At 41.3% G+C, this 25,702-nt stretch overlaps 1 protein-coding gene across 1 annotated transcript; it reads left to right on the forward strand.

Moving 5' to 3' along the window:
• The first annotated feature begins 883 nt into the window (after positions 1 to 883).
• On the forward strand, positions 884 to 22,249 carry LOC122037074 (beta-glucosidase 18-like). The gene is made up of 13 exons (XM_042596541.1): positions 884 to 1,027; positions 1,102 to 1,256; positions 1,340 to 1,406; positions 1,479 to 1,537; positions 20,212 to 20,287; positions 20,372 to 20,446; positions 20,511 to 20,598; positions 20,686 to 20,938; positions 21,015 to 21,130; positions 21,254 to 21,503; positions 21,575 to 21,677; positions 21,750 to 21,858; positions 21,930 to 22,249. Exons 2-13 carry the CDS (start codon positions 1,116 to 1,118, stop codon positions 22,147 to 22,149), a joined length of 1,557 nt encoding a protein of 518 aa, XP_042452475.1. The 5' UTR covers positions 884 to 1,027; positions 1,102 to 1,115; the 3' UTR covers positions 22,150 to 22,249.
• Positions 22,250 to 25,702: the final 3,453 nt, after the last annotated feature.

A 25,702-nucleotide genomic window follows, 5' to 3' on the forward strand; every position in this document is an offset into this window, starting at 1 on the left:
CATGGTTTTAGTATAAGGTTTGGACTTTATCATGTGAATTATGAGACACAAGGGGGGATCCCCAAAACTCTCGGTCAATTGGTATCGAAAGTTTCTTGATATTCAAAATTATTGATTAAATAAGACATGGCAGAAGACGAAATTATAATTGTGATGTCATTTGGGACATTTTTTTTATTGTAATTTGAAAAAAATAAATTGGGTTATAAATAAAATTGAATGATGATTATATATATATATAGAGGTTTGATATTGTGCGTGACGTGCACAGTGCGCGTGCGCGTAGCGCACAATAACAGCGTTTTTTGTTTTTATTTTTAAATTTTTTTTAAATTTTTTGAATTTAAAAAATTCAACATTTCCTTATTTAAAATTTAATATATAAATATATCCCCTAAACACATTACAATACTCCATAAATACTTAAATTAATTTTATTTTAATTTTTTTTTTAAACCAAACACTATAACCTAATTGGAAAGCCTAAACCCTATAGGTAAAATCTAAAAAAAAAATAGCTTTAACACTATACCCAAAGCCTGAACCCTATAAATAAAATCGTAAAGAAATTTTTTAATTATTTTATAATTTACAAATTAAAAAAAATAAAAAAAACAAAAAAACGTTGATATTGTGCACGATGCGCACAGTCACGCACTGTGCATGTCGCGCACAATATCAAATCTGTATATATATATATATATATATATATATATATATATAAATAAATAAAAATGGTATCACTATTATAAAGAATATGATAGAGATAGGGAAAATAATAGAGGTAGGGACATTTAACCAATTTAAATTAAAACCAACAACTTTATCTCTCCAATTTAAATTAATTGCATTTAAAACGTTGCATAATTTGTTTCCTCACTAATTAGCAAAAATTTTGGATCCACCTACTCCTCCTCCTACTCTTCCTCCTCTTTTCCCTAAAGGCAGCTACCTCCGGGCAGCCTCGACAAAATAGTTGGGAACCATCATCAATCGAGTAGGCAATATATCGAATAGACCATCTCCGGTAGGCGTTTTTTATGCCAACTTTGAGATCTTATGATTCTTGTTTCCTAACTCCTTCTGTCTCTAAAAAAAAAGGTAAGACGAAGAGGATGAGGACGACAAGAATATTAGCCATAGCTATACAATTGTTAGTGCTACTTGAGTTTCTCCCCTTCTCTGCTTGCGATGATCTACGAAGGAGTCACTTCCCTGTTTCATTCATCTTCGGAACTTCCACTTCTTCTTTTCAGGTACACACTTGCTGTTCTATTGCTTTTGATGAATATCCTATCGAAACTATATTGATTAATTTAATTAATTAAATAAATTGCAGATAGAGGGAGCTTACTTGGATGATCGAAAAAGCTTAAGCAATTGGGACGTTTTTTCTCATATTCCTGGTACAAAATAATTACTTAATTCCTATTTTTTTTATCATTAATTTATTGTCATTTTCATATTAATTTTTGCAGGCCGCATTGAGGATGGTGCCAACGCTGACATAGCTGACGATCATTATCATCTCTACCTGGTAATTATTTTATTTTATTTTATTTTTTTAAAAATAATAATAATTGATCCTGTTCGAAATTTGAATCAGACGAAAGTCGATTGCGATAATGTCGATGTTGATGGAAAGATAACTTGGACACACCTAGTGTATGTAAACCGGAAGACGTATGGACCTCCAAGTGGAACTGAAGGATAATGGTGACGAAAACGGTCCTACTTAGGCTCTATGCACACTCAGACAAGTACATAGAACGTTAGAGATCAGAAACTACGGAAAAAGCCCTCGGCGTAGGTCCTGCGATTCTCAAGTCAAATACTTTTTCCCCATAAGAACAGTGTATGAAGGAAAAAAGAATTGTAGAAGACGAGTGTGAATGTGTGTGTGCGCGTACCTGCTCAAGGGAGAGGACCTCCCTTTTTATATGACAATACGTACCTCTGGAGCCTAATCGATGTCAGAGAATGTCGGGTGTCAAAGTCTGTCGGGTGATGGAGGACACATGACACCCTCTTATTAGTTAAAAGAAGGTTCCATTCGCAAATAATAGTAGATCATTGAAATATTCCCTGACATATGACAGTTATTTCCTGACAGGAGATTATGATTTTCTGACATTGTTGTCGCCTAGTGCTTCTTGTCTTACCCGGGTTTAGTTATGGTCGGCTCGGGATAACTGTTCGGGTGTAGCACCTGGCTCGAGTCTTGATGAAGGAGACGAGCTGTGGCGAGGGTCTCATCTTTCACGCATGGATCACTGAAGGGTCGACCGAGAGTTGTCTTACTGAAAGTGTCAGGTCTGGCTATGCAGACCGGGCTGTGGAAACTCGACCAGTCGAGGCAGGCCAAACATTACTCCAAGCTACATCTCATGTCTCAGAACTGGGACCCTGACCTATTTGTACCCGACCGAGAATTATGCGGCCGATGATGTCATGCGGGCTAACTCCTTCTTTCTCCTCCTAACTTTTGACTGTCACGTCACTTTGACTTCTGACCGTCACATCCCCTTGACCTTGGATTGTCCTTGACTGCTACGTCCCCTTGACTTCTAACTCCCTGACCTTATCAGGCCCCACCTTTATGCACCGTATCATAAGCCTCCCCTCCAAGTCTAGTCGTACGTAGGAGGCTCAAGTTCGACTGACTAGACCCCAACTCAAGTATCATTTACTTCATCATTATGATTATAAATGCCGCTTCTTTTCCCAGATCATCGGTATTGTAACCTGTTTAATTGCTCAATCAATCTTGGGGGAAAGGTCGCTTTAATTATATAGAAGTTGACTTCCCCCCTCTTCCTCTTTAAAAGGGGTTGACCTTTGCCTACATAAACATACTTCCTTTAACTGACGCCCCCTTAATCATGGATTTGGACTCCGAGTTAGATGAACTGCAACACCTTCGCCAGCAACTGGCTCATATGACCCAACTGTTTACCCAGAAGGATATGACCTTAGCCGAACTAGCACAAGAGAGGGATCTTCAGTCTTCCCTTCATAGGGAAATTGAAGAACTCTGGCTAGCTGCTAAATTTCAAGCCCGAGCTAAGGTAGCGCTAAAACAGAAAGCTTATTCAGACTTGGAGAGTCAAGCTCAATTCATGATCTATTTAAAAGAGAAACACACCTCTTCAATATCCCTTCTACAGGTTGAAACAAAGATTAAAGATGAAACGATCGATCAACAACGACACGCTCTTCAGTTGACTCAGGCTGAGTTAGAACAAGCTCGAATCCATCTTGAGCAAGCAGGTCAAGCATAACGCTATTGCTTGGGGTGCCGACTCACGACTGACATTGGAAGAGAGTTTTGAGCATTTAGAGAACCTCTATGCCTTTACGGATTTAAGAATGAGATTTTGCTTGAGGGGCATTCCCCTATAGTTTATCAACTAAATGTAGATCTTATTAGGACCTTTGGTGGCCGGCTAGAGGGGGGTGAATAGCCCCTACACAAATCAAGCAAAAAAACTTTTCTCGAACTTGTAACTTAATTAAAACACTTACATAAATATAGAACTAATAATAAACTAAAAAGATGAGGCTCAACAGATTTACTTCGTTACAACCAAGGAGGTTGTTAACCCAAAGTAGATGAAAAAGCGCACTAACAATCTCCTCTGGGCGGAAAAGCCTCTTATAGCAATGAACACACAGAATTAGAAAGCTAAACTCAAACAAACTCAAGCACAAGTGTTGTTACTTTGTAATTCTAGTTCTTCTTTAGCTTTGGGAGCAGGGCTGCTTATATAGCCCTGCTCGAGGCGCCTGGAAGGGTTCCAGGTGCCTGGAGGGGGATAAAACTTTATCCCCTTTGCAACGGATCGCGGTCAAACTTGATCCGGATAAAATCCAGTTCCGAGCGCCCGAACCAGGAAAGTCAACCAAGTTGACTTTTTCAGTCCGGGCCTTCCACTCCAATTTTGCACGCCTTAGTCCGGGTCTTCCGCTCCGGTTCCTCTTGCTTGGTGATCTTGGCCATCCAGAATAGGGCTCACCCGAACTCAATTTCCAGCTTTCTCGAGCAAGCTTCCGCTCCTGGCTTCTCGCCCCTCAGAAATGCCACGCGCCTCCTTCTCGTCCACTCGCGTACTCTTCCACATCACCTCGTCTCTCAAACGCACCGAGCTCGTCAGCTCTCTCCTATGCGGTCCTTCTCGCTAGCTACGTTTTTTGCTTGACATCCTGTGCTCCTATGTTCCTGCGCACTTAAACATAGGATCAAACACAACAGGACCTAACCTAACTTATTTGATCACATCAAAACAACCTTGGGGTACCAATAGATCTGATCGAGATTCCGTCTTTATTCCTGTATCTTTACTCCTTTCCCACTAGAACTCTCTTGCTTCATGCAGACATCTTTAATAGAAAAGGCATTTTTGAATATCCATGAATGATGCGACGATAGCGATGCTAATTGCCTCCAGAAACACTACTTCTCTGAGCCATGGCAGGGGCCCTGCCCATCTATCACCCATGATGTGGTGAGTTTAAAATACCGACCGAGAGATCATTGGATGTGAGAGCATGCTCACTTATAACTTGCGCTGGGGCGAGAGTCTGGAATGTTGACCGAGAGGTTGTTAGTCATAAGAGCATGCTCACTTATAACTCAAGTTGGGACGAGAGTCTGGGATACCGACCGAGAGGTCGTTAGGCGTAAGAACATGCTCACTTGTAACTCATGTTGGGGTGAGTCTGGAATCTCGACCGAGATGTTATTGGTCATGAGAGTATGCTCACTTATAACTCGCGCTGGGGCGAGAGTCTATAATCTCGATCGAGAGGTCGTTAGTCGTGAGAGCATGCTGACTTATAACTCGCACTGGGGCAAGAGTATGGAATCCCGATCTAGAGGTCGTTGGTCATGAGAGCATGCTCACTTATAACTCGCCCTGGGACGAGAGTCTGGAATACCGATCGAGATGTCGTTGGTCGTGACAGCATGCTCACTTATAACTCGCGCTGGGGCGAGAGTCTGGAATGTTGATCGAGACGTCGTTGGTCATGAGAACATGCTCACTTATAACTCGCGTTGGGGCGAGAGTCTAGGACACCGACCGAGAGGTCGTTAGGCGTGAGAGCATGCTCACTTATAACTCGCACTGAGGCGAGAGTCTGGAATCCCGAACAAGAGGTCGTTTGTTGTGAGAGCATGCTCACTTATAACTTGCGTTGGATCGAGACTCTGGAATGCCAACCGGGAGGTCGTTGGTCGTGAGAGCATGCTCACTTATAACTCATGTTGGGGAGAGAGTCTAGAATCCTGACCGAGACATCATTTGATCGTGAAAGCATGCTCACTTATAACTCGCGCTAGGGCAAGAGTCTGGAATCCCGACCGAGAGGTCATTGGTCGTGAGAGCATGCTCACTTATAACTCGCGCTAGAGAGAGAGCCTGAAATCCCGATCGAGAGGTCATTGGTTGTGAGAGCATACTCACTTATAACTCGTACTGGGGCGAGAGTCTGGAATTCCGACTGAGAAGTCGTTGTAGATTGAAGGAAGCGCCCCTGTGGACTTAGTCTCATTCACCTGGGATCATGAAGTGTATTAGATAAGACATTAGTTAAATTTGAATCTTACTCTGATTTCGAGGTTGCGATGAGGCATTAAATTTTGACCAACGCTTCCCGCCGCCTCTTACTCCACTTCCCGAGGCAGCCAAATGGAATTTTCGGTCCTCAAGAATGGTACCAATGAGACATGGTGCCACTGTTCTCATATAAACTCCATGATTTTCCTGTCCTTTCCATCATAAATGCCCTTTCATAGGGAGCTGACACGTGTCTTATGAACTCTCCTCGATATGATGTCTAACGCATACTTTTTGCACGCGATCCGATGGTGTTTCTCTCCCTTGATCTGACGGTTGTCGTGCAGCTCAATATTTCGATTGTCTAGCTCAAATCCCCATGTTTCTTAAGAGTTTTGGTTTAAAAACCCTAAAGGCTTCCGACGGCTACTCATCAATGCTTCGTCTTCCTTCGACCTTTCCTTCTCTGCTCATTCACTTTCCCCTTCGTGCATCTCCTTTGTAAGTGCTTCTCCTCCCACATCTTCTTCTTCTTTGTTTTCGATTCAATAATGGTCGGAGAAGTAGTAGTATTGTAGTATGCATATTTTCGTTCTGATTTTGATAAGAGTGACCTCCGGTCGGTGCAATCTAGCTTGCAGCTTTCTGAAGCATACTAGTTTCACGTTCCGAGACCCAATGACCATCCTTATCCTTCTCCCACCGACTTCATGACCTTCTTCAAAGACCAGCTTCTCAGCGGTCTTCATTTTCCTATCCCTTCTTTCTTTTCCTCCTTGAGTCAGTATTTTGGTATCCCCTTATCCCAGTTCACCCCCAATGCTTTCCGCGCCATATGTGGAATGGTAATTCTTTGTCTCTTGTATGAAATTCCTTTGACTCCTCAACTTTTTTACCATTTCTATTCCATTAAGTGATCAGAGTCGGGTGTCTTCATAGTGCAATCCAGGACCGGGTATAAATTTTCGGCGGCATGCCTTCCTCCTATAAAGGCTGGAAGTACCATTTTTTCTATGTTCGGTTGCCTGATTTCGTGACTTGGCATGTTGAATGGCGTCCCAATCTTCCCTCTCCTTTTGAGTTGAGTGATCATAAGCATCGACCTGCCTGCTTCCTTGCTTCTGAGAAATTGGATGGAGTGCAACTTCAACTCTCCTCTTTGCTACGGGAGAGCGTGTTGTATACTTTTAGACTGAGCCCCATCCAGACGCCTTTGAGCACACCTTTCGGTAAGATTACCCGACTCTTCTTTCATATCTTCACTAACTGAGGTGTTTTTGTTTGCCTGTAGAAGTCATCATGTTCCGAACCTTCACCCTTGGCTCTTCCGTAATGCCCAGTAAAATCCTACGGAAGCGAGACAGAGAGATTATGTCTAGTCAGAAGGTTCCCCAAGCTAGTGCTTTAGCAGGAGCCTCTTATTAATAGTCAGGGGCTTGAGGTCCTCTATCAATTAGCTAATGCTAAGTATCAGGAGGAGCTGACCCTCAAGGAAAAGGCTCAGTCAGAGCTGGCTCAACAAACTGCAGCCCTGGAGAACTTCAAGCTTATGCACAAGCAAGAGATGGACCACTTAACCAAGGAACGTAATGCTAAGGACGTGATCCTCATACACCATATAAGGGATTTGGAATCTCAAGTTATAGAGCTAGACTCTTTGCGGGCAGAACTGTCTCAAGTCCAATCTACCTTGTCTCATTTTTAAAAAAAATTAAGTTTAATTTTAAAATGAATTTTTTTAAAAAATTAAATTTAATTTTAAAATGAATTTTTTTTTAAAAAATAAGTTTAATTTTAAAATGAATGTTTTAAAAAAATTAAGTTTAATTTTAAAATGAATTTTTTTAAAAAAATTAAGTTTAATTTGAAAATGAATTTTAAAAAAATTAAGTTTAATTTTAAAATGATTTTTTTTAAAAAAAATAAGTTTAATTTTAAAATGAATTTTTTTAAAAAAATAAAGTTTAATTTTAAAATAAATTTTTAAGAAGAAAAAAAATTAAGTTTAATTTTAAAATGAATTTTTTTTAAAAAAAATTAAGTTTAATTTTAAAATGAATTTTTTTAAAAAAATTAAGTTTAATTTTAAAATAAATTTTTAAGAAGAAAAAAAATTAAGTTTAATTTTTAAATGAATTTTTTTTAAAAAAAAATAAGTTTAATTTTAAAATGAATTTTTAAGTTAAAAAAGAATTAAGTTTAATTTTAAAATAAAATTTAAAAAAAATAAGTTCAATTTTAAAATAAATTTTTAAGTTAAAAATAACTTTTTGGTTAAAACAAAATTTAAGTTTAAATTTAATTTTAAATTTAATTTTAAATTTAATTTTAGTTTAATTTAATTTTAATTTTAATTTTAATTTTAATTTAATTTAATTTAATTTAATTTTTAATTTGATTTAATTTTAATTTTAAATCCTTAGTCATCTCGCCCAATCTATGTTTTCAATCAGGAAATCCTATAATTTTGTGAGATGAATTAGATTCAATTTTAGGGTTTGGTTTTAACTTGTGTTAAATTCGGGCTTAGTTTTGGGTTCAACAGATAGACATTCTCAGGATAAACTTCTGGACTATGGTGAGTCACTTGGACATCATTAGAGTAATCATGCCTTCGAGCTTTTCCAAATAGTCCTATCCACTGGACTTAGTACAAATCCTTGGTCTAACTGGTTAGGATCCATAAATGGTAGCTTCGGTCAGTACCACTTAGTCAAATGCACCAGGTCGAAATCATATCTTCCTAGACATGCATAGACTAAGCTTCTCTAACGTATTATCATCCAAAACTTCACCAGTACCATTTTTCAAGTTAAACTTGAGTCCCCTTTTCTAATTAATCCTAAGTACCCTGCTGGGTAGATTAGTTTGAGTTACCCTTCCGGGTATGTTAGTTTTGGAGGTGCCAGCTATTCTGGAGCCTCCCCCTGAATTATTAGCCGTTAATTTAATTTTTAGTTTTAGGTTTATGTCTATTTCTTTTATAGTTATACTTTACTTGGTGATAGTCTAAGTTTTGGTGAGCTTTAAAATATTTAGATTTTGAATTTTTTTGTTTAAGTTTGTATTTTGGGTTTTGATTTGGTTTATTCGAATTTATATAATATATTTTTTCTTTAGGTATATAGTATTGGTTAAGTCCTACTTGTGTGATCAAACACGCTTTCGGAACCCAGGCTTTACTCGTTGGTTTGTGTTAAGTTATTAATGATTTAAAAGTTTTGTTTGAGTTTGACTTATATCCAAGTCCGGCTTTGTTATAACATGCTTTTTGATTATTTAAAATTAGATCTAAGTTTTTTGATCTTATTGTAAATTTTTCTAACACTTCTTTTAAATTATTAATTTTTTATTTTAGTGTTAGATTCTCATTCTCAAGTGTTAGATCTTGAGTTAGATTATTATTCACAATTTGTTCCTTGAGATTTTGATTCTCTACAAGGAGTGATTTGTTTTCACTTTCTAATTTATCTAATTTACTATTTAAGCAAGAAATAATTTTAAAAAACTTTCGATTTAAAGTTAGGTATACCTCTTTGGAACCTTCGGAAATGAGTACGGACTCGTAGCTCGATTCGGGTTCGGACCCGTCTTCCGATTCGTCTTCCGACTCAGCTTCGTAGGCCATTAGCGTAAGATGACTCTGGTGCTTCTAATATTCGACCTCCGATTCATCCGAGGAGGAGTCGTCCCACGTCGCTTTGAGGACCTTCTTTTTGGTAAGCTTTGTTTTGTCGATCTTCAATTTCAAACACTCATTCTTGTAGTGCCCATTCTTGTTGCATCCGTAGCATGTCACGTTCCTCGGTTCGGTTGGAGAACTGATCTTTTGTAGATCCTTCTTGCTGAAACTTCTCTTTCTCCTGATGAACATTTTTCTTACCAAATTCACCAGGTACTCTTCGTTTTCGGAGTCTTTGTCAGAGTCTTCTTCAGGTTCAGGCTTGATCTTCTTTTCTTTGGAGGAACCTGCAAATAAAGCAATACCTTTCTCGGCTCCAACGTTAGTCTGCTCATGTAACTCTAATTCACAAAATAATTCATCTAATTTAAGTTTAGAGAGGTTCTTAGAATTTTTGTAGGCATTCATGATGGATGCCTACAAATTGTTGCGTGGAAACGCGTTTAATGCATACCTGAGTAGGTCTCTGTTGTCCATCTGCGTGGAGCCCGTTGAGGATGTCTTTGATCCTCGCGTGGAGCTGACTTGCTTTTTCTCCTTCCTGTATTTTTATATTAAAAATTTTATTTAACAACAAATCCCTTTTTGTTACCTTAGCATCACTAGTTCCTTCATGCAGTTCTATCAATTTATCCCATAGCTCTTTCGCGTTCTGATGCGGTCCGACCCGATTCAGCTCTTCCCTTGTCAATCCGCATTATAGCATGTTGATCGCCTTGTTCTTCGTTGATGCCTTCTTCTTTATGTCTGACGTCCATTGTTCAGGATCCAGTAGATTCCCGGAGCTGTCAACTGGTGCTTTGTAGGCTTTTGTGATGCTAAGCCACTAGTCGAAATCCGTCCTAAGATACACCTCCATCCACTTCTTCCAGTACGGGAAACCATCCCCTTTGAACAGGGGAGGTCGCACTGTGCTGAAGCCTTCGATCTGAGGTATCCTGCACACAAGAGAGTAGCGACAAAAAAAATCCCAAGACTTGATCTTGAATTTAGTAGTGCGGGAAGAAATAGAATTAATAAGGAAAACTAAATTGGTGTTGCACCAATTTAGATTAACTACAACGGAAAAAAAATTCAAAAAGGTAATAATACCAGTTTGGAATTGTACGAAAAACTGAAAGCTGAAAGAAGAGAAAAAAGATTTAAAACATATCACCCCCTTGTCTGATTGGTGGTTGCACTAAATCAAAGCGGTACCTGCTCTGATACCACTTGTTGGATCGTAAATTTCGATAGAGGGGGGGGTGTGAATATCGATCTAAAATTTCGAACGAGTAAGCAGCAGAAAGTACAAAAATGAGACAAAGCTAACACAAACCAATTTTACTTGGTTCGGAGCCTTTGGCGACTCCTACTACAAGGCCCACACACAAGGGTGCTTTCGTTGGGCAATCCACTAGCAATTTGAAGAGTGTTACAAAAATGAATTACAGGAATGCTAATAAGAAAATAAATACCGACAAAATGAAAGAAAATAAACTGAAGACAGTGCTTTGTCGGAGTAGCCTCGCGGCGTCGCAAGAGCACAAGAGAGCAGTCTAAGAGTTCTGAGTTGTTTTGAAGCTTCAGCCTTGACCCTCCTTATATAGGAGGGTTTGGGGCGCTTAGAACCTTCAGGGCACCTCGATCATGACGTGGCTAACCCAACCAGCGAGCTCCACGTGTCGACACCGCGATCAGGATAAAACTTGCCTCCGGACGCCCGGACCACCTTTCTCCAGAAAACATCTTCTCCTGCAAGACAACGTTAGTCCGAGACAAATATATAAAATATATCCTGCAAAACAAAGTATTAGCACAGTTTATAATTTAAGAGAAAAGAGAATGACTTAGATTCCATCTTTCTGAGACCGGAATCTAGTCACGATCTCGACTTAGAGTTCCGAAATGGTTCTAAGTCAGATCGGCGCCTAAGTTCCCTTCCCGGGAATGCATCCTCACAGTCACTCCCTTCCAGTGACTTACCTTTACTTACCTGCCAGACGTCCGGTCAGCCCTTCGACCTATCTAGACTTCATGTCAGCCATCCGGTCAGCCTGTCGACCTAGCTGGACTTCGTGCCAAATGTCCGGTCAGCCCTTCGACCCATTTGGACTTCGTGCTAGCTATCCGGCCGACCCGTCGACCTAGCCGGGCTTCGTGCCAGACATCCGGTCAGCCCATCGACCTGTCTGGACTTCGCCTGCACACTCAATCAGAATGTTAGACAACAACAAACCTAACTTAACCTGATTTGTCATTCATCAAAACCTGAGTTAGACCGTTAGTGCTAACCGCACCAACACTTTGTTGGACCCCGTGGTAGTTTTGATGTGATCAACCAAGTTGGTTAGGTCCTGCTTTGTGTTTAATCCCTGTGTCTAAGTGTGCAGGAAGTTAGGAGCGCAGAAAGTCGAGCGGAAGACGCAGCTAGCGAGAAGGACGGCATGGGAAGGGAGCCGATGGGCTCGGTGCGTCCGAAGGACGAGAGAGCTGCGGAAGAGTACACCAGTGGGCGAGAAGAACGTTCGCGGCGTTCGAGGAGCGTTAAGCCGGGGAGGAAGGCTGCTCGAGGAAGGCCGGAAATTGGGTTCGGGTGAGCCCTATTTCGGTTGGCCGAAATCACCTAAAAGAACGGAGCTTCGGAAGTCAAAGTGAAGCAAAAACAAGCCGGAAAGCAAGCTCAAGGTGCCCTCAACAAGTACTGGAGGCGGCTCCAACTTGGAGGCACCTTAAAGCTTGTTGGAGGCGCCTCCACCTTGGAGGCGCCTTCAACAAGTCTTAAGGCACCTTCAACTGATCAAATTTGATCGTTTGAGCGCAGATAAAGTTTTATCCGCTAACTCGGTTCGAGGCGCCTTGGACCTCTATTGGAGGCGCTTTGGACCCTCGAGATCAGATTTCCAGAGGCTATTTAAAGGCCCCTGGAGCTAGGAATTCAGAATCAACTCAAGCATCCAACTTGTAATCAATTCCTTGCAACTAACTGAGCGTTCTAAGTGTAAAAAGGCTTCTTCGCCTACAGTGAAGGAGATTCTGCTAGTGGAGCTTTTCATCCCCCTGAATTAACAACCTCCTTGGTTGTAACTAGGTTAAATTCTGTTTTACTTTACTTTCCTGTTTCATTTATATAGTTGCAATTTATTGAGTTGAAAGACGAGGAGGGTAGTTTTAATTTGTGTAGGCAATTGATCCCCCTCTTGCCGGCCTCCGCTGCACCAACACTTATCATAGTTCTGCCGCATCTTTTGTCAGTAGGTTGTCAATCGGGCGGCCGTCCTATAACAAGTTTCACTGATAAGATCTAGCTCTAGCAGCCGCCGCTCAGCATTCTCCGGGTCATATAGTAAACGCCGAACGGATGAAACTCTAACCTCGACCGGCATGATTACTTCGTTGTCGTAGACAAGATGGAAGGGAGTAAGTCCTGTACTCTCTCACGGAGTCGTTCGATATGCCCAAAGAATACTGGGGAGATCTTCAACCCACTTGTCGCCCATATGGTCCAGCTTGACCTTCAGCTCATGAGCTATCTCTCTGTTAGTGACTTCAGTCTGTCCATTACTCTGTGAATACGCCACGAAGGTGAAGGCCTGGATGATGTCAAATCCTCGACACCATTCTTGGATCCTGCGCCCTTGGAACTGTCGACCATTGTCCGAGACTAACTTGTAAGAAATTTTGAATCGGCACAAGATGTTCTTCCATAGGAACTGGATGATAACTCCTTCCATTATCCTGGCCTGGACTTCTACCTCTACCCACTTAGAGAAGTAATCTACTGCCACGAGTAAAAAGCGTCTTTACCCAGGAGCCTTGGGAAAAAGTCTCACAATGTCCATACCCCATTGATCAAAGGACAAGAGACTATTGAGGTCTTCAAAATCTCGATCGATCGGTGGGTCAGGTTTTGGTGCTTTTGGCAAGAGAGGCAAGTGTCCACCAGCTGTTGAGCATCACTCTGCAATGTAAGTCAAAAATACCCGGCCAGGAGTACTTTTCGGGCTAGCATCCTTCCTCCTACATGGCTACCGCAACATCCCTGGTGAACTTCTGGTAGGGCATACTCCGCTTTGTCGAACCTAGGTATTTGAGTAGTGGTCAAGAGAATACCCGCTTGTATAATTGATCCCCGATCAGTGTTTGTGCATGAGCACTCTTCCTAATCAATCTAGCTTCTTCGACATCGGTCGACAAAACTCCTTGTTGAAGATAAATGATCATTAGCGCTCTCCAGACAATTGATTCATCTAATTGCTCTGCAGGTTAATCTGGGCTATCAGGAAGCTCTGGGCTATCAACTTATCCAACACCCAAGTAGTCAAAGAACTAGCCATTTTGGTTAGTTCATCTGCTCTCTAGGTGTCCGCTCGGGGAATCTTGGTCACTATAACTTCCTTGAAGCCCTCCTTCATTTTGTCATATGCTTCTCTATATAGCTGCAGCTTCCCATTGTTGATTTCAAAGTTACCAGCCACTTACTGAACCATCAGCTGAGAATCTGAATAAATGACTACCCAGGTTATCCCTACATGTCGAGCTGCCTGCAATCTAGCTAGTACTGCCTCATACTCCGCCTCATTGTTGGTAGCTCTGAAGTTCAGTCGGGCAGCTAGTTGCATAATATCTTCTTGAGAGGATATAAGGAGTATCCCCACTTTGCTTTCTTACTGAGTGGATGACCCATCAACATATATTTTCCATGTTTCCTCAACATCATCTTGATGGATTTCTGTTAGGAAGTCAGCCAAGGCTTGTACTTTGATCGTCTTTCGGGGCTGATACTGTATATCATATTCCCCCAACTCGGTTGCCCATTTGATGAGATGGTCGGCTATCTCCATGTTGGTAAGGGTCTTCCCTATGGTACTATTGGTCATGATAATAATTGGGTGTACCAGAAAGTAAGATATTAAGTGGCGGCCATGAGAATCAATCCATAAACTAACTTTTTCAAGGTCGTGTATCGAGACTCGACCCCTTTCAATAGGTAGCTAAAGAAGTACACTGACCGCTGTACATCGTCCTGTTCTTTTACCAACACTACCCCCACAGCCTTAGGAGTAGCTGACAGATATACCCAGAGCGGCTCTCTGGCTATAGGTTTAAACAATGAAGGCAAGGTCTCTAGGTGTTGCTTTAGTTCCTCAAAAGTTTTGCTACACTATTTGTCTCACTAAAACTTAGCAGCCCTTCTGAGTATTTTGAAGAAAGGGAGCACCCGATCTGCAAATCGAGATATGAACCTAGAGAGTGTCATAATCCTGTCCATCAGCTTCTGTGTTTCTTTCAAATTCCTGGGTGCTTGCATATCTCAAAGGGACTAAGCCTTCTCCGGGTTGGCTTCGATTCCGCGCTAAGTAGCGAGGTACCCCTGGAATTTTCTCCCTCGAGCTCCGAACAAACACTTCAGTAGATTTAACTTTAAGTCATACTACCGCAGCGCGCCACAGGTTTCCTCCACGGGAGCAATAAGGTTTGTTGCTGCAGTGGACTTGAGTGACATAACTATATAACAGAAAGTGTCATCGGTTGTGATGAAGTTAACTTTCTCTTGATCTTCCCAAGTGAGAGGGATTTGGTGGTATCCTTGATAAGCATCAAGCATGCAGATTCTCTCATAGCCCGAAGTGGAGTCCACCATCTGGTCAATCCTTGGTAGCGGGTAGCAGTTTTTAGGGCTGGCTTGATTGAAGTCTCGGAAGTTGATGCAAGTCCTCCACTTATTATTAGGTTTGGACACCAGGATCACGTTATAGGGCCATGGTGGAAATTGTATTTCTCTAACGTGTCCTGCTTTCAAGAGCTGATCAACTTCAGCTTGAATGATTTTATTTTGTTCGGTCGAGAAGTTCCGCTTCTTCTGCTTGACTGGTTGGGAATCAGGCAGGAGGTGTAGCTTGTGCTCAGCTATCTCGGGCTTAAATCCCGGTAGCTCCTCGAGGAACCAGGAGTACACGTCCCTATTGCGTGCCAGGCATTTGACCAGATTTGTCTTGATCTCGATTAGCAAATCGCCCGATATGCGGGTGATGCTCTCTGGACCCTCTGGATAGCGCTGGACCTCCTCCCAAGGGATGAGTTCCTCTGCCATAGGCAGAGGCTCCTCTGGGATGACATGGATTCTTCCATCTTGGGTTCTTTGAGTTTTGTGAGCTTCCACCTTCACCATGTCGACGTAACACATGCGGGAGACCAGTTGCTCACCCTTGACTTCCCTGACCTGGTCGCCCACAGGAAATTTCATCTTCTAATGGAAAGTGGAGATGGTCGCTCGAAACTCGTGCAGTGTGAGCCTTACCAGGATGATGTCATAGGAGAATAAAGGGTCCACTACAATAAAAGTGCTCCTCCGAGTCCTCGTTAATGGTTCACTACCTAAAGAGATAACTAGCTTAATTTGACCCATTAGTCGTACCACGTTTCCAGTGAACCTATACAAGGAAGTAGCTACGGGCTGAAGCTCACTAGCGTCGATCTGCATGCCTTCGAACGCATTCTTGAACAACACATTGACAAAGCTTCCGGTGTCAACGAAAACCTAGCCACATGGCTGTTGGCGATGACAGCTTTGATTATGAGGGCATCATCATGGGGGAGCTCCACTCCCTCTAGGTCTTGAGGCTTAAAGTTGATTATGGGTCCAGCAGCTTGTTCCCAGCGGCACCCCACCGCATGTATCTCCAAACGGTGCTCATGGAACTTACAAGCCCGGGTAGAATCTCCATCAGTAGGCCCCTCGCAGATCATGACGATCTCCCGGATGGCGACATTTCCCATGTTCTCCTCCTAAGGGGATTTCATTGGCTCCTTGCCCCTACCTGGCTACTGGATTCCCTGACCTGCATTTTTGGGCAGGGGTTTACCTGATTACCCTGAGGCAGCAGGCGAGTTGGCTAACAGCTTCTAAATCTTGGGCACGATCTCAAGCGGAGGCAAGCCCAGTTCAATCGTCCTCCGAGAATCTCGGGCGAACTAGATGCAATCTCCAGTGAAATAGGTATGTGACCTATGGTAGGTGCAATAACGGGCCCCCACTGACCGGGTCTAAGGGCTTGGACAGTTTCTACCCGTTGCACAGCCCTGGAATCTTGACCGAGCGAAAATCCTGGTTGGGCATCCCTGGAACAGGGAAAGGGTCGAGCTAGAGGTTAGGGTGGCTTTTTCTCTTATTTATTGGCAGGAGCAAGTGCCTTATCTGCTTTCTGCCGAGCCGCCTGAGCTTCTTCTACATTGATGTAGTTGGCTCCCTTCCCCGACATCTCATCAAAATTCTTTACTGGCTCCTGGATGAGAGCCCGAAAGAATTCCCCCTCCACCAGACCGTGGGAGAAGGCAATCATCAAGATCTCTGAGGTAGCGGATGGTACGTCCAGGGCTACCTCATTGAAGCATTTGATATAGCTCCTCAAGGGTTCTGCAGACTCTTGCTTGAGGGCGAAGAGACAGTGGTTTGTCTTCTGATACTTCCTGCTACTGCCGAAATGGCGCAGGAAAACGTTCTTGAAGTCTTGAAAGCAGGTGATGAACCTGTTCAGCAATCCATTGAATCACTTTTGTGTCGAGCCATATAGAGTGTTTAAGAACACTCATCACTTGATGGCATCGCTATACTGGTGCAGCAACGCAGCGTTTTGAAATTTTCGGAGATGATCTTCTGGATCTTTGCTACCATCATATTCTCCAATAGCTGGGGGTTTGTACCCCTTCGACAGTTTTTCCTCGAATAACCTAAGAGAGAAGGACACCTGCTCTTTGAGCATCTCCTTCATCTCTTCCCGAAAGACTATGACTTTCCCCTTCTTCAAATCTCTGGGCAGGGAACTCTCGGCCATAGAGGTCTGCGGTTGCTCTTTCTTATTATAATAGTCCGGGTCCTTGTTATAATAATCCCGGCAGGGCTCGCGATAGAAGGCTTGAGGGAAATCCTTGGGTTGTTTCCACTTAGACCTCCTGTCAGAAACGCGAATCTAGTCCTTTGAAACTATGGGCATCTTGTATAGGTGTGAAGCAGTGGTATGTTTTTCTGAAGCCGTTCGTCTCTTTGCCTCCTTGAACAGTTCATACTCTCCTATTGTCATGGTGACGTTGATCCTTCCGGTATCCTCCATCGTCACATTCTAGATCAGGTGAAGGAAGTTCCCACGGATGACGCTAAATTGATTTTTGTTGGAGCAATTTCCCTAGGTCAAGTTTGACCAGTTTGACTAAGCTTGAGTTGAGTCAAGCTTGAGTCGGGATTTGAGTTTTGATGTTTGACAATATATGGAGATTGTTGGAGCAATCGTCCGGTTGTGGAGATGGTCAAAGGGTTGACCAGGTTGATGAGAATACAAGTCAAATAGGTCAGGGATGACAGAAAACTTGACTGGGTAAGTCCTAACTGGAGGTTAGGCGTCTGGAAGTCCTAACTGGAGGTTAGGCAATGGTGAAGTCCTAACTGGAGTTTAGGCAGTGGTGGAAGTCCTAACTGAAGGTTAGGCGTCTGGAAGTCCTAACTAGAGGTTAGGCATCTGGAAGTCCTAACTGGAGGTTAGGCAGTGGTGAAGTCCTAACTGAAGTTTAGGCAGTGGTGGAAGTCCTAACTGGAGGTTAGGCGCCTGTAAGTCCTAACTAGAGGTTAGACGTCTGGAAGTCCTAACTGGAGGTTAGGCAGTGGTGAAGTCCTAACTAGAGGTTAGGCAGTGGTGAAGTCCTAACTAGAGTTTAGGCAATGGTAGAAGTCCTAACTGGAGGTTAGGCAAAGGAGAAAGTCCTAGTGAGGAGCCAGGCAATTGGAAAGTCCAAGTGTGATCTTGACAAAAGTTGTAAGTCCAAGCATGTGGTCTTGGCAAGATAAGTCCTAGTGTGACTTGGCAAGGAGAACTCGATAACTAGGATGAGGCCGAAGGAAACTCTTGAAGGCAAGGCGTGAAGGATGAGAGATATCCGAAGGACGTAAGGCTGATGGAGGAGGCTAAAAGGCTAGTTCGAGGTTGGTCAGGTGTGGCCAAATGCTAGACATGGAGACCCAACAGGTCATGGTTGACCAGAGTTGGGTTTGGGGATTTGGACTTGAGTTTGAGTTAAGTCCAGGCTGGTCAATCGATCGGGCGATCGATTGAACCAGAGTCCAATCGATCAGTGGATCGATTGGAGTGTGTTGCGATTGTGGGAAGGCTCAATCAATCGGTCGATTGATTGGGATGTGAAATCGCGAGCACAGAAGCTTTCCCAATCGATCGGGCGATCAATTAGGAGCTGCCAATCGATCGGTCAATCAATTAGGCAGGGGAGTTCTCGCGCGATCGCGAGAACACAGAAAGCTTCTGAATCAATCCACTGATCGATTCAGATGTTCCCAATCGATCGGTCGATCGATTGGGATTCGACCATTGGGCAGGATGTAGGCGATGGACAGCTGCGATGGAGCGGTGCTGACGTGGCAATCGAGTGGGGATGGATTGGATCGATTGGGAGCACTGTTTAAAGCCTTGGCGGAGCGTTTTCTTCGCAGAACTTTGCGTTCTTCTTCTGCAATTTTCTACGATTTTCACCAGCGATCTTCTCTGAGATTCTTGCCAGTTCTTGAGGGTTCTTGGAGTGCATCTCCAAGATTCAAGAGGCAAGAAGAGTGTGTTTTCACTTGTATTTTTGTATTTCTCTTCTTGTATGAGTTCTATTTGTGTGTTTGGGTTTGTACGAGGCTTCTCCGCCTCCGGCTGCGACCGAGAAGGAGTATTTCATAGTGAAGGAGTGAGTCGATGTGTGGATCCTTGGATTAGTCACCTCTTCTTGAGGTGGATACCAAGTAAATCCTACTTGTTAGCATTGTATAGTTTGTCTTCGAGTTGTATTCCGCTGCAAACCATCAAGACAAAGCAAACGACGCAAGCGCACGACGAACCACTATTCACCCCCCTCTAGCGGTCATAAAGGTCCCAACAATTCTGTCCGGAATCTGAGTCAGACGAAGGCCGGTTGAGATGGAGTCGATGTTGACGTAGAGGCGACTTGGACACACCTAGCGTATGTGCACCGGAAGACGGACCCCCATGTGGAGCTGAAGGACAATGGTGACAAAAATGACTCTACTTTGGCTCTGCGCACACTCAGACAAGTACCCAGAATGTTAGAGACCAGAAATCAGGGAAAAAGTCCTGAGCGCAGGCCCTCCGACACTCAAGTCAGATACTTTTCTTCTAGAAGAGCAGTGTACAAAGGAAAAAAGAATTGTAGAAGACGAGTGCGAATGTATGCGTCCGTGTACCTGCTCAAGAGAGAAGACATCCCTTTTATATGATAATACGCACCTCTGGAGCCTGACCGATATCAGAGAATGTCGGGTGTCAGAGCCTGTTGGGTGATGGAGGACACGTGACGCCCTCTTATTGGTTAAAAGAAGGTTCAATTCGCAAATGATAGCAGACCATTGGAATATTCCCTGACATATAGCAATTATTTCCTGATAGGAGGATGTTACGATTCCCTGACATTATTGTCACCTAGTGCTTCTTGTCTCGCCCGGGTTTAGTTACGATTGGCTCGAGATAACCGTTCAGGTGTGGCACCTGGCTCGAGTCTTGATGAAGGACACGAGTTGTGGCGAGGATCCCATCTTTCACACCTGAATCACTTAAGGACTAATCGGGAACTGTCTTACCGAAAGTGTCAGGCCTGACTATGCGAATTGAGCTGCGGAAACCCGACCAGTTGAGGCAGGTTAGGCATTACTCCAGGCTATATCTCATGTCTCAGATCTGGAACCTTGACCTGTCTATACCCGATTAAGAATTATGCGGTCGATGACATCATGTGGTCTAACTCCTTCTTTCCCATCCTAACTGTTGACTGTCACGTCCCTTTGATTTTTGACTGTCACGTCCCCTTAACTTTGGATTGTCCTTAAATGTCACGTTCCCTTGATTTTTGACTGTCTGATTTTATCAAACTCTATCTTTATACACCGTATCAATAATAATAATAATAATAATAATAATAATATAATTTCAGGAGGATGTTAAATTAATGGAGTATCTCGGAGTCAACGCATATAGATTTTCTATATCATGGTCAAGAGTTCTACCAAGTGAGTATTCTTTTATTATATTTATATATTAATTTTAATACTTTAAAATATATATAAATTGGTATTTATTTTTTTATTCGGCAGGAGGAAGAAATGGAGGAATTAATTCACTAGGAATTGCTTTCTATAACAAACTCATCGATGCCTTACTGCTTAAAGGTAATCTTTTTTTATTTTAAAAAATGAATAAAAATTCATTTTTAAATATATTTTACTTTATTAGGAATCCAGCCATTTATTACCCTGAACCATTATGACATTCCACAAGAGCTTGAAGGACAATACGGTGGATGGTTGGACTCTCAAATACAGTAATTATACAATTAAATCCAAAATTAATTTCACTTAATTTCTTTTACTCTATTTTCATTTTTCTCAAAAAATAAAATATATTTCAGGGAGGATTTTGGATATTTTGCGGACATATGTTTTAAGGAATTCGGCGACCGAGTGAAGTATTGGACCACCTTTAACGAACCCAACGCAGTAGCCACTTATGGATACATGACTGGAACATATCCTCCCAATCGCTGCTCGCATCCATTCGGTAACTGTTCTTCGGGTGACTCAACCATCGAACCGTATATCGCGGCCCATAACATAATACTAGCTCATGCGACTGCCGTAGATATTTACAGACGGAAATATCAGGTAAAAAAATCAAGAAAATTATAAATTGTATTTTAATTATATATATTTTTTGTTAATTAATTAATTAATTAATTAGGAAAAGAAAGGGGGCAGCGTCGGTATTGTGGTGGGCACCGATTGGTTCGAGCCGCTCAGGAACATAACTGCAGATTACGAAGCATGTCGACGGGCATCAGCGTTTTATTTCGCATGGTAAAAAAGAAAAAAGGAAAACTACAGGGGGTGGAACGAATATTTTATTTCCCTTCGAGTTCGACTAGATCTTATTTTACAATAAAGTCTGTTAAGTTATCTTTATTTACATTTGGGGCGCAGGTTTCTTGATCCCTTTGTGCGCGGGGATTATCCTCCGGAAATGAGGAAAATTTTGGGGGGCAGATTGCCAAAGTTTTCAACGAGCGAGAAGAAGAAATTGCGAAACAAACTGGACTTCATTGGAATTAACCATTACTCGAGTCTCTACGTGAAAGATTGCATGTTTAGCACGTGTGACGTCGTGGGACCCCTACTGGCTGGGTTTGCGGCTCCGGTTCGAGAGAAAAAGGGGGTCCCAATTGGAAAACCGGTAAAAGAAATTAAATTAAATAGCTTGTTAATTCATAATTACTCCATTAATTCATAATTAATCCTTTTTAGACTGCAAAGCCGAACTTCTACGTGGTTCCACGTGGCATGAAAAACATTGTGATGTACATGAAGCGAAGATACAACAACATGCCCATGATTATTACAGAAAATGGTTAGTATTAATTCTTTAATTACTCACCATTAAATCAATGAAATCCTAATTAATTAGGTTTAATTTGTGTAGGTTATCCACAAGGGAGCTATCACAATACTACACTGAAGGAATTACTAAACGACAAGGAGAGAGTAGAATACTTGCAAAGCTACCTCTCTTCTTTGCATGAAGCAATGAGGTATACAATTAATTTAAATGTGATCTTAATGAGGTTGATTAATGGCTAATCGTGATTAATTTTGGTTGAAGGCAAGGTGCTGATGTGAGGGGGTATTTCATATGGTCTTTGATTGATAACTTTGAGTGGCTATATGGGTATAGTATGAGGTTTGGGCTTTATCATGTGGATTATGAGACACAAGTAAGGACTCCAAAGCTCTCGGCCGATTGGTATCGAAAGTTTCTTGGCGACGCAAAATTATTGATTAAGAAAGACATGGAAGAAGATGGTGAAATTATTGTGATGTAATTGGGGGCATTTTTATTGTAATTTGAAAAGGTTTGGGTGTGGAGATGATTAATGTGTATGATTGTATTGCAAATGATAATGAATGATAGTTACATATTTATTTATTTTTAAATAATAGAGATAGGGACATTTAAATAATTGAGGATATTGGTCATGAGTGGTGCTTTATTCCATCATGACACATTAGATGCTACAATATCCATAGGGCTATAACTAAACTAAATTTTATATTGTTGTCAGTTAGTCGAGTAAGTCAAATTTTTGAATGAATGGTCCATTGAAATGGTTATTGATGTTTAACTTGATTTTTTTATAAGCTTCGGTTGGGTTCAAATTTATATTTATTTAAATATTATTTAATTATTTAAATTTTATATTTTAAAATTTATCTAGTTGATTAGTAAATTTAATTTTCAGATTTGATTTGTTTATTTTCATAGTTCACAAATTTTATTCGGGGCATTATTAGGATAAAAAAAATTCATATATTTTCATAATATTATGATATTATATACTTTGGACCTAATAGTATGATATTATATATTTTAGACCTAATTGCTCTTGAATTTATATTTGAGCTCTACTAAAAAGGTTTCATACCAATATAGAACTTTTCCTAACAATCTTTCCTTCAAACGAAAGACTATCATTAATTATCCTCTTAAGTATCTAATCACCCTTGTCCTATTCCGGCGCTCCCCTAAAGAATCAGGTCAATTGAGGGCATTCCTCTCCTCTAAGATTTTTTTCACCATCTAGGTTTACTTTCCTAGGATTTTCATCAAGCATCCAGTTACCCATAATTTGCTTAGGCCATTATTCCATCCACATGGCTCAATCTAAACCATGACTCTAATACCACTTATTAAGATAAAAAAATTTACATATCTCCATAATAGTACGATATTGTCCACTTTAGACTTAAATCCTCATAGATTTATTTTTGGGCTCTACCTAAAATGTCGTATAGTATTAGAGATATCTTCTATCTTATAAAACTATGATCTTTTCCATATATTTTTAATGTGAGACTTTGATTGTATTCACAACAAACATTACTCACAAACAATTCATAATCTATATTCATTTTTATTAGTAATTCAGGTATTTAATTCTTTAAATTGACTAGTCCTAGAGGTGATCAGTCCAACCCCACGAAAGTTTTCGACCGGCCACCAGGATAAATTGAGAAGTGTTTGGTGGAAGCACATCCAAGTAGTCAAACATTCTTAAGTTTGTAGCAGAAACTTGAAGCGAAGACTCCGTAATGCTAACTTTTTCAATTTTACTTAGTATCAACCTCCTTGAGGTGACTAATCTAAGGGTTCACTCCTCACTCATAGCTTCACTATGAAAACCTCCTTCCCGGAGATGGAGAAGCATTGTACTATCTCAAACATGAGAAATACAAGAATACAATAGAACCATACAAAACAAGAGATGATAATACAAATACAACGAACTTCTTATTTTCTTGATCTCTTGTTGCTCGAAAATGCCTCTTGATCAGTTGGAAATGCAGCAACACTTCTTCTTCAACTTCCCAAGAACTGACATTAGCTTTCTTTTCATGAAACCCCCTTTTATAGGGTTTCTCTTAGGATGGAAAACACCTCCTAATCCATTAACCTTACCCTTAATCCATTGTCACGTCAGATTGACTATTCAAACCCTATAGAATGACTCTTTTTTACTTAACTAATCGATTGGTGAGTCACACCAATCGATTGGTTAGCCTCTAATTATTAGGACATGTAGAGAGCTAGAGGGGGTGAATAGCTCATTTCGCTTCTTCAAAATTGATGTTGCAGTGGAAAACTTAGAGCAATGCTAACACCTTCATTTTACTTGGTATCCACCTCCTTAAGGTGACTAATGTAAGAGTCCACTCCTCACTCTCACATATGCACTATGAAAACCTCCTTCCCGGAGGTTGAGAAGCCTTATACAAGGTCAAGCATGAGAACAGAACAAGAAAATAAGAATGCAAACACAAAATACAATCGAGAACGACTTTTAGGGTTTACAATGAGGAACCTTGTGTTGCTTGTTCTTTTCTTACTTTAGATTGTCTCTTGGTGGATGGAAATACAACAACACATTTTTTTATCCAAATACCCAAGAATTAGCTCTAGCTACATATGCTTTAAACCTTCGCGAAAACCTTTTATAGGGCTGACTTGTGCCTCCTAATCGATATACTTTACTCTCAATCGATTGTCATGTCAGATGACCATTCAAAAACCTATAGAATGACTCTTTTTCACTCATCTAATCAATTGGTGAATCATATCAATCGATTCGGTAGCTACTAATCGATTGCGCAATCGATTCAGAAGCTTTCTGTTTTCATGACAAATATTGTCTAATCGATTACTCTAATCAATTAACATAAGGCTTAATCTATTAACCAATCATTTCTGATCCTTACTGTGTCTCACGAAAACACCTGATTATCTAATCAATTAGAATAGGTCTCAATCGATTAGGCAATCTGCCAAATGGATTCGAACATCTTCTGTTTGAATGACATCTCTTGCATGATCGATTGGCACTGCTCAATCAATTACATTAATTGATTCAAGCACCAAAACCCAAAAATTCAAGTTTGAATTTATCAATCAATTCCACTCCTTGACAATCGATTACTAACCCAAATTTCAACCTTTCCAAGGCCAAAATCATATCTTGCTCGATATTCGGTTGACCTCAATCTACCAGGGCTTTCATTGCTCAACATCCAGTCATCTGTGACCTGTTGGGATTTATCGTTGCCTATCATCCTGTCAACCTTTACTTGCAAGGGCTTCTTCACCAAGTATCTGGTCCTCCTTGAACCATTTGAACTTTTCATCTTGTGTCAACTTTCTATTGGACTTTTGATAACTAAGTGTCAAGTCAACCTTTGACTCATTGAACTTTCCCTTGTCTAGCCCCTCTAGGACTTCCATTACCTAACCTCCTGTTAAGTCTTCCACTGTCTAGCCCCACTAGTACTTCTATTATCTAGTTCCTATTGGTTCCGTGTAGTCCATCTAGAGGGGGTGAATAGCCCTGAAAGAAAGTTAGCACTTCTCTTGCTTTCAGAACTTACCAATGAACACACATTAATTTAACAATAATAAAAACATAAAAATAAATTAAGAGACACAAAAGAATTTACTTGGTTTGCAATAGAGAGGTTACTAAGCCAAGACAATAGAAGCTCAACTAGAAAGATATCCTTCGTTGAAGGCTGAGTAGCCTTTTACAGCAATTTAAGCACAAGCGAAATGGAAACAAATTCATAGATTAAAGTACAAGTGTGTTGTTTCAAACTTCGAGGACCAGAGCTCTATTTATTCACGTATCAAACTAGCCATTTACTGATGATCTGGTAGTAAGGAGGGGGGACCCCCCCTTTAAGCAGAGTCAACGCCACGTGGAGGTTGAAAGGTAAAAGGTCAACCAGGGATTTGTCCGAGCGGATAAAGATTGGGGCGACCGGTCGAACGTTCCGAACGGAAGCAAAGACACCCCGGCGGGGAGTCAGGGTTCCGATGCTCATGTTGAA

This window comes from Zingiber officinale, unplaced genomic scaffold (genome assembly GCF_018446385.1).
Source record: "Zingiber officinale cultivar Zhangliang unplaced genomic scaffold, Zo_v1.1 ctg232, whole genome shotgun sequence".
In the NCBI taxonomy this organism is placed as follows: domain Eukaryota; kingdom Viridiplantae; phylum Streptophyta; class Magnoliopsida; order Zingiberales; family Zingiberaceae; genus Zingiber; species Zingiber officinale.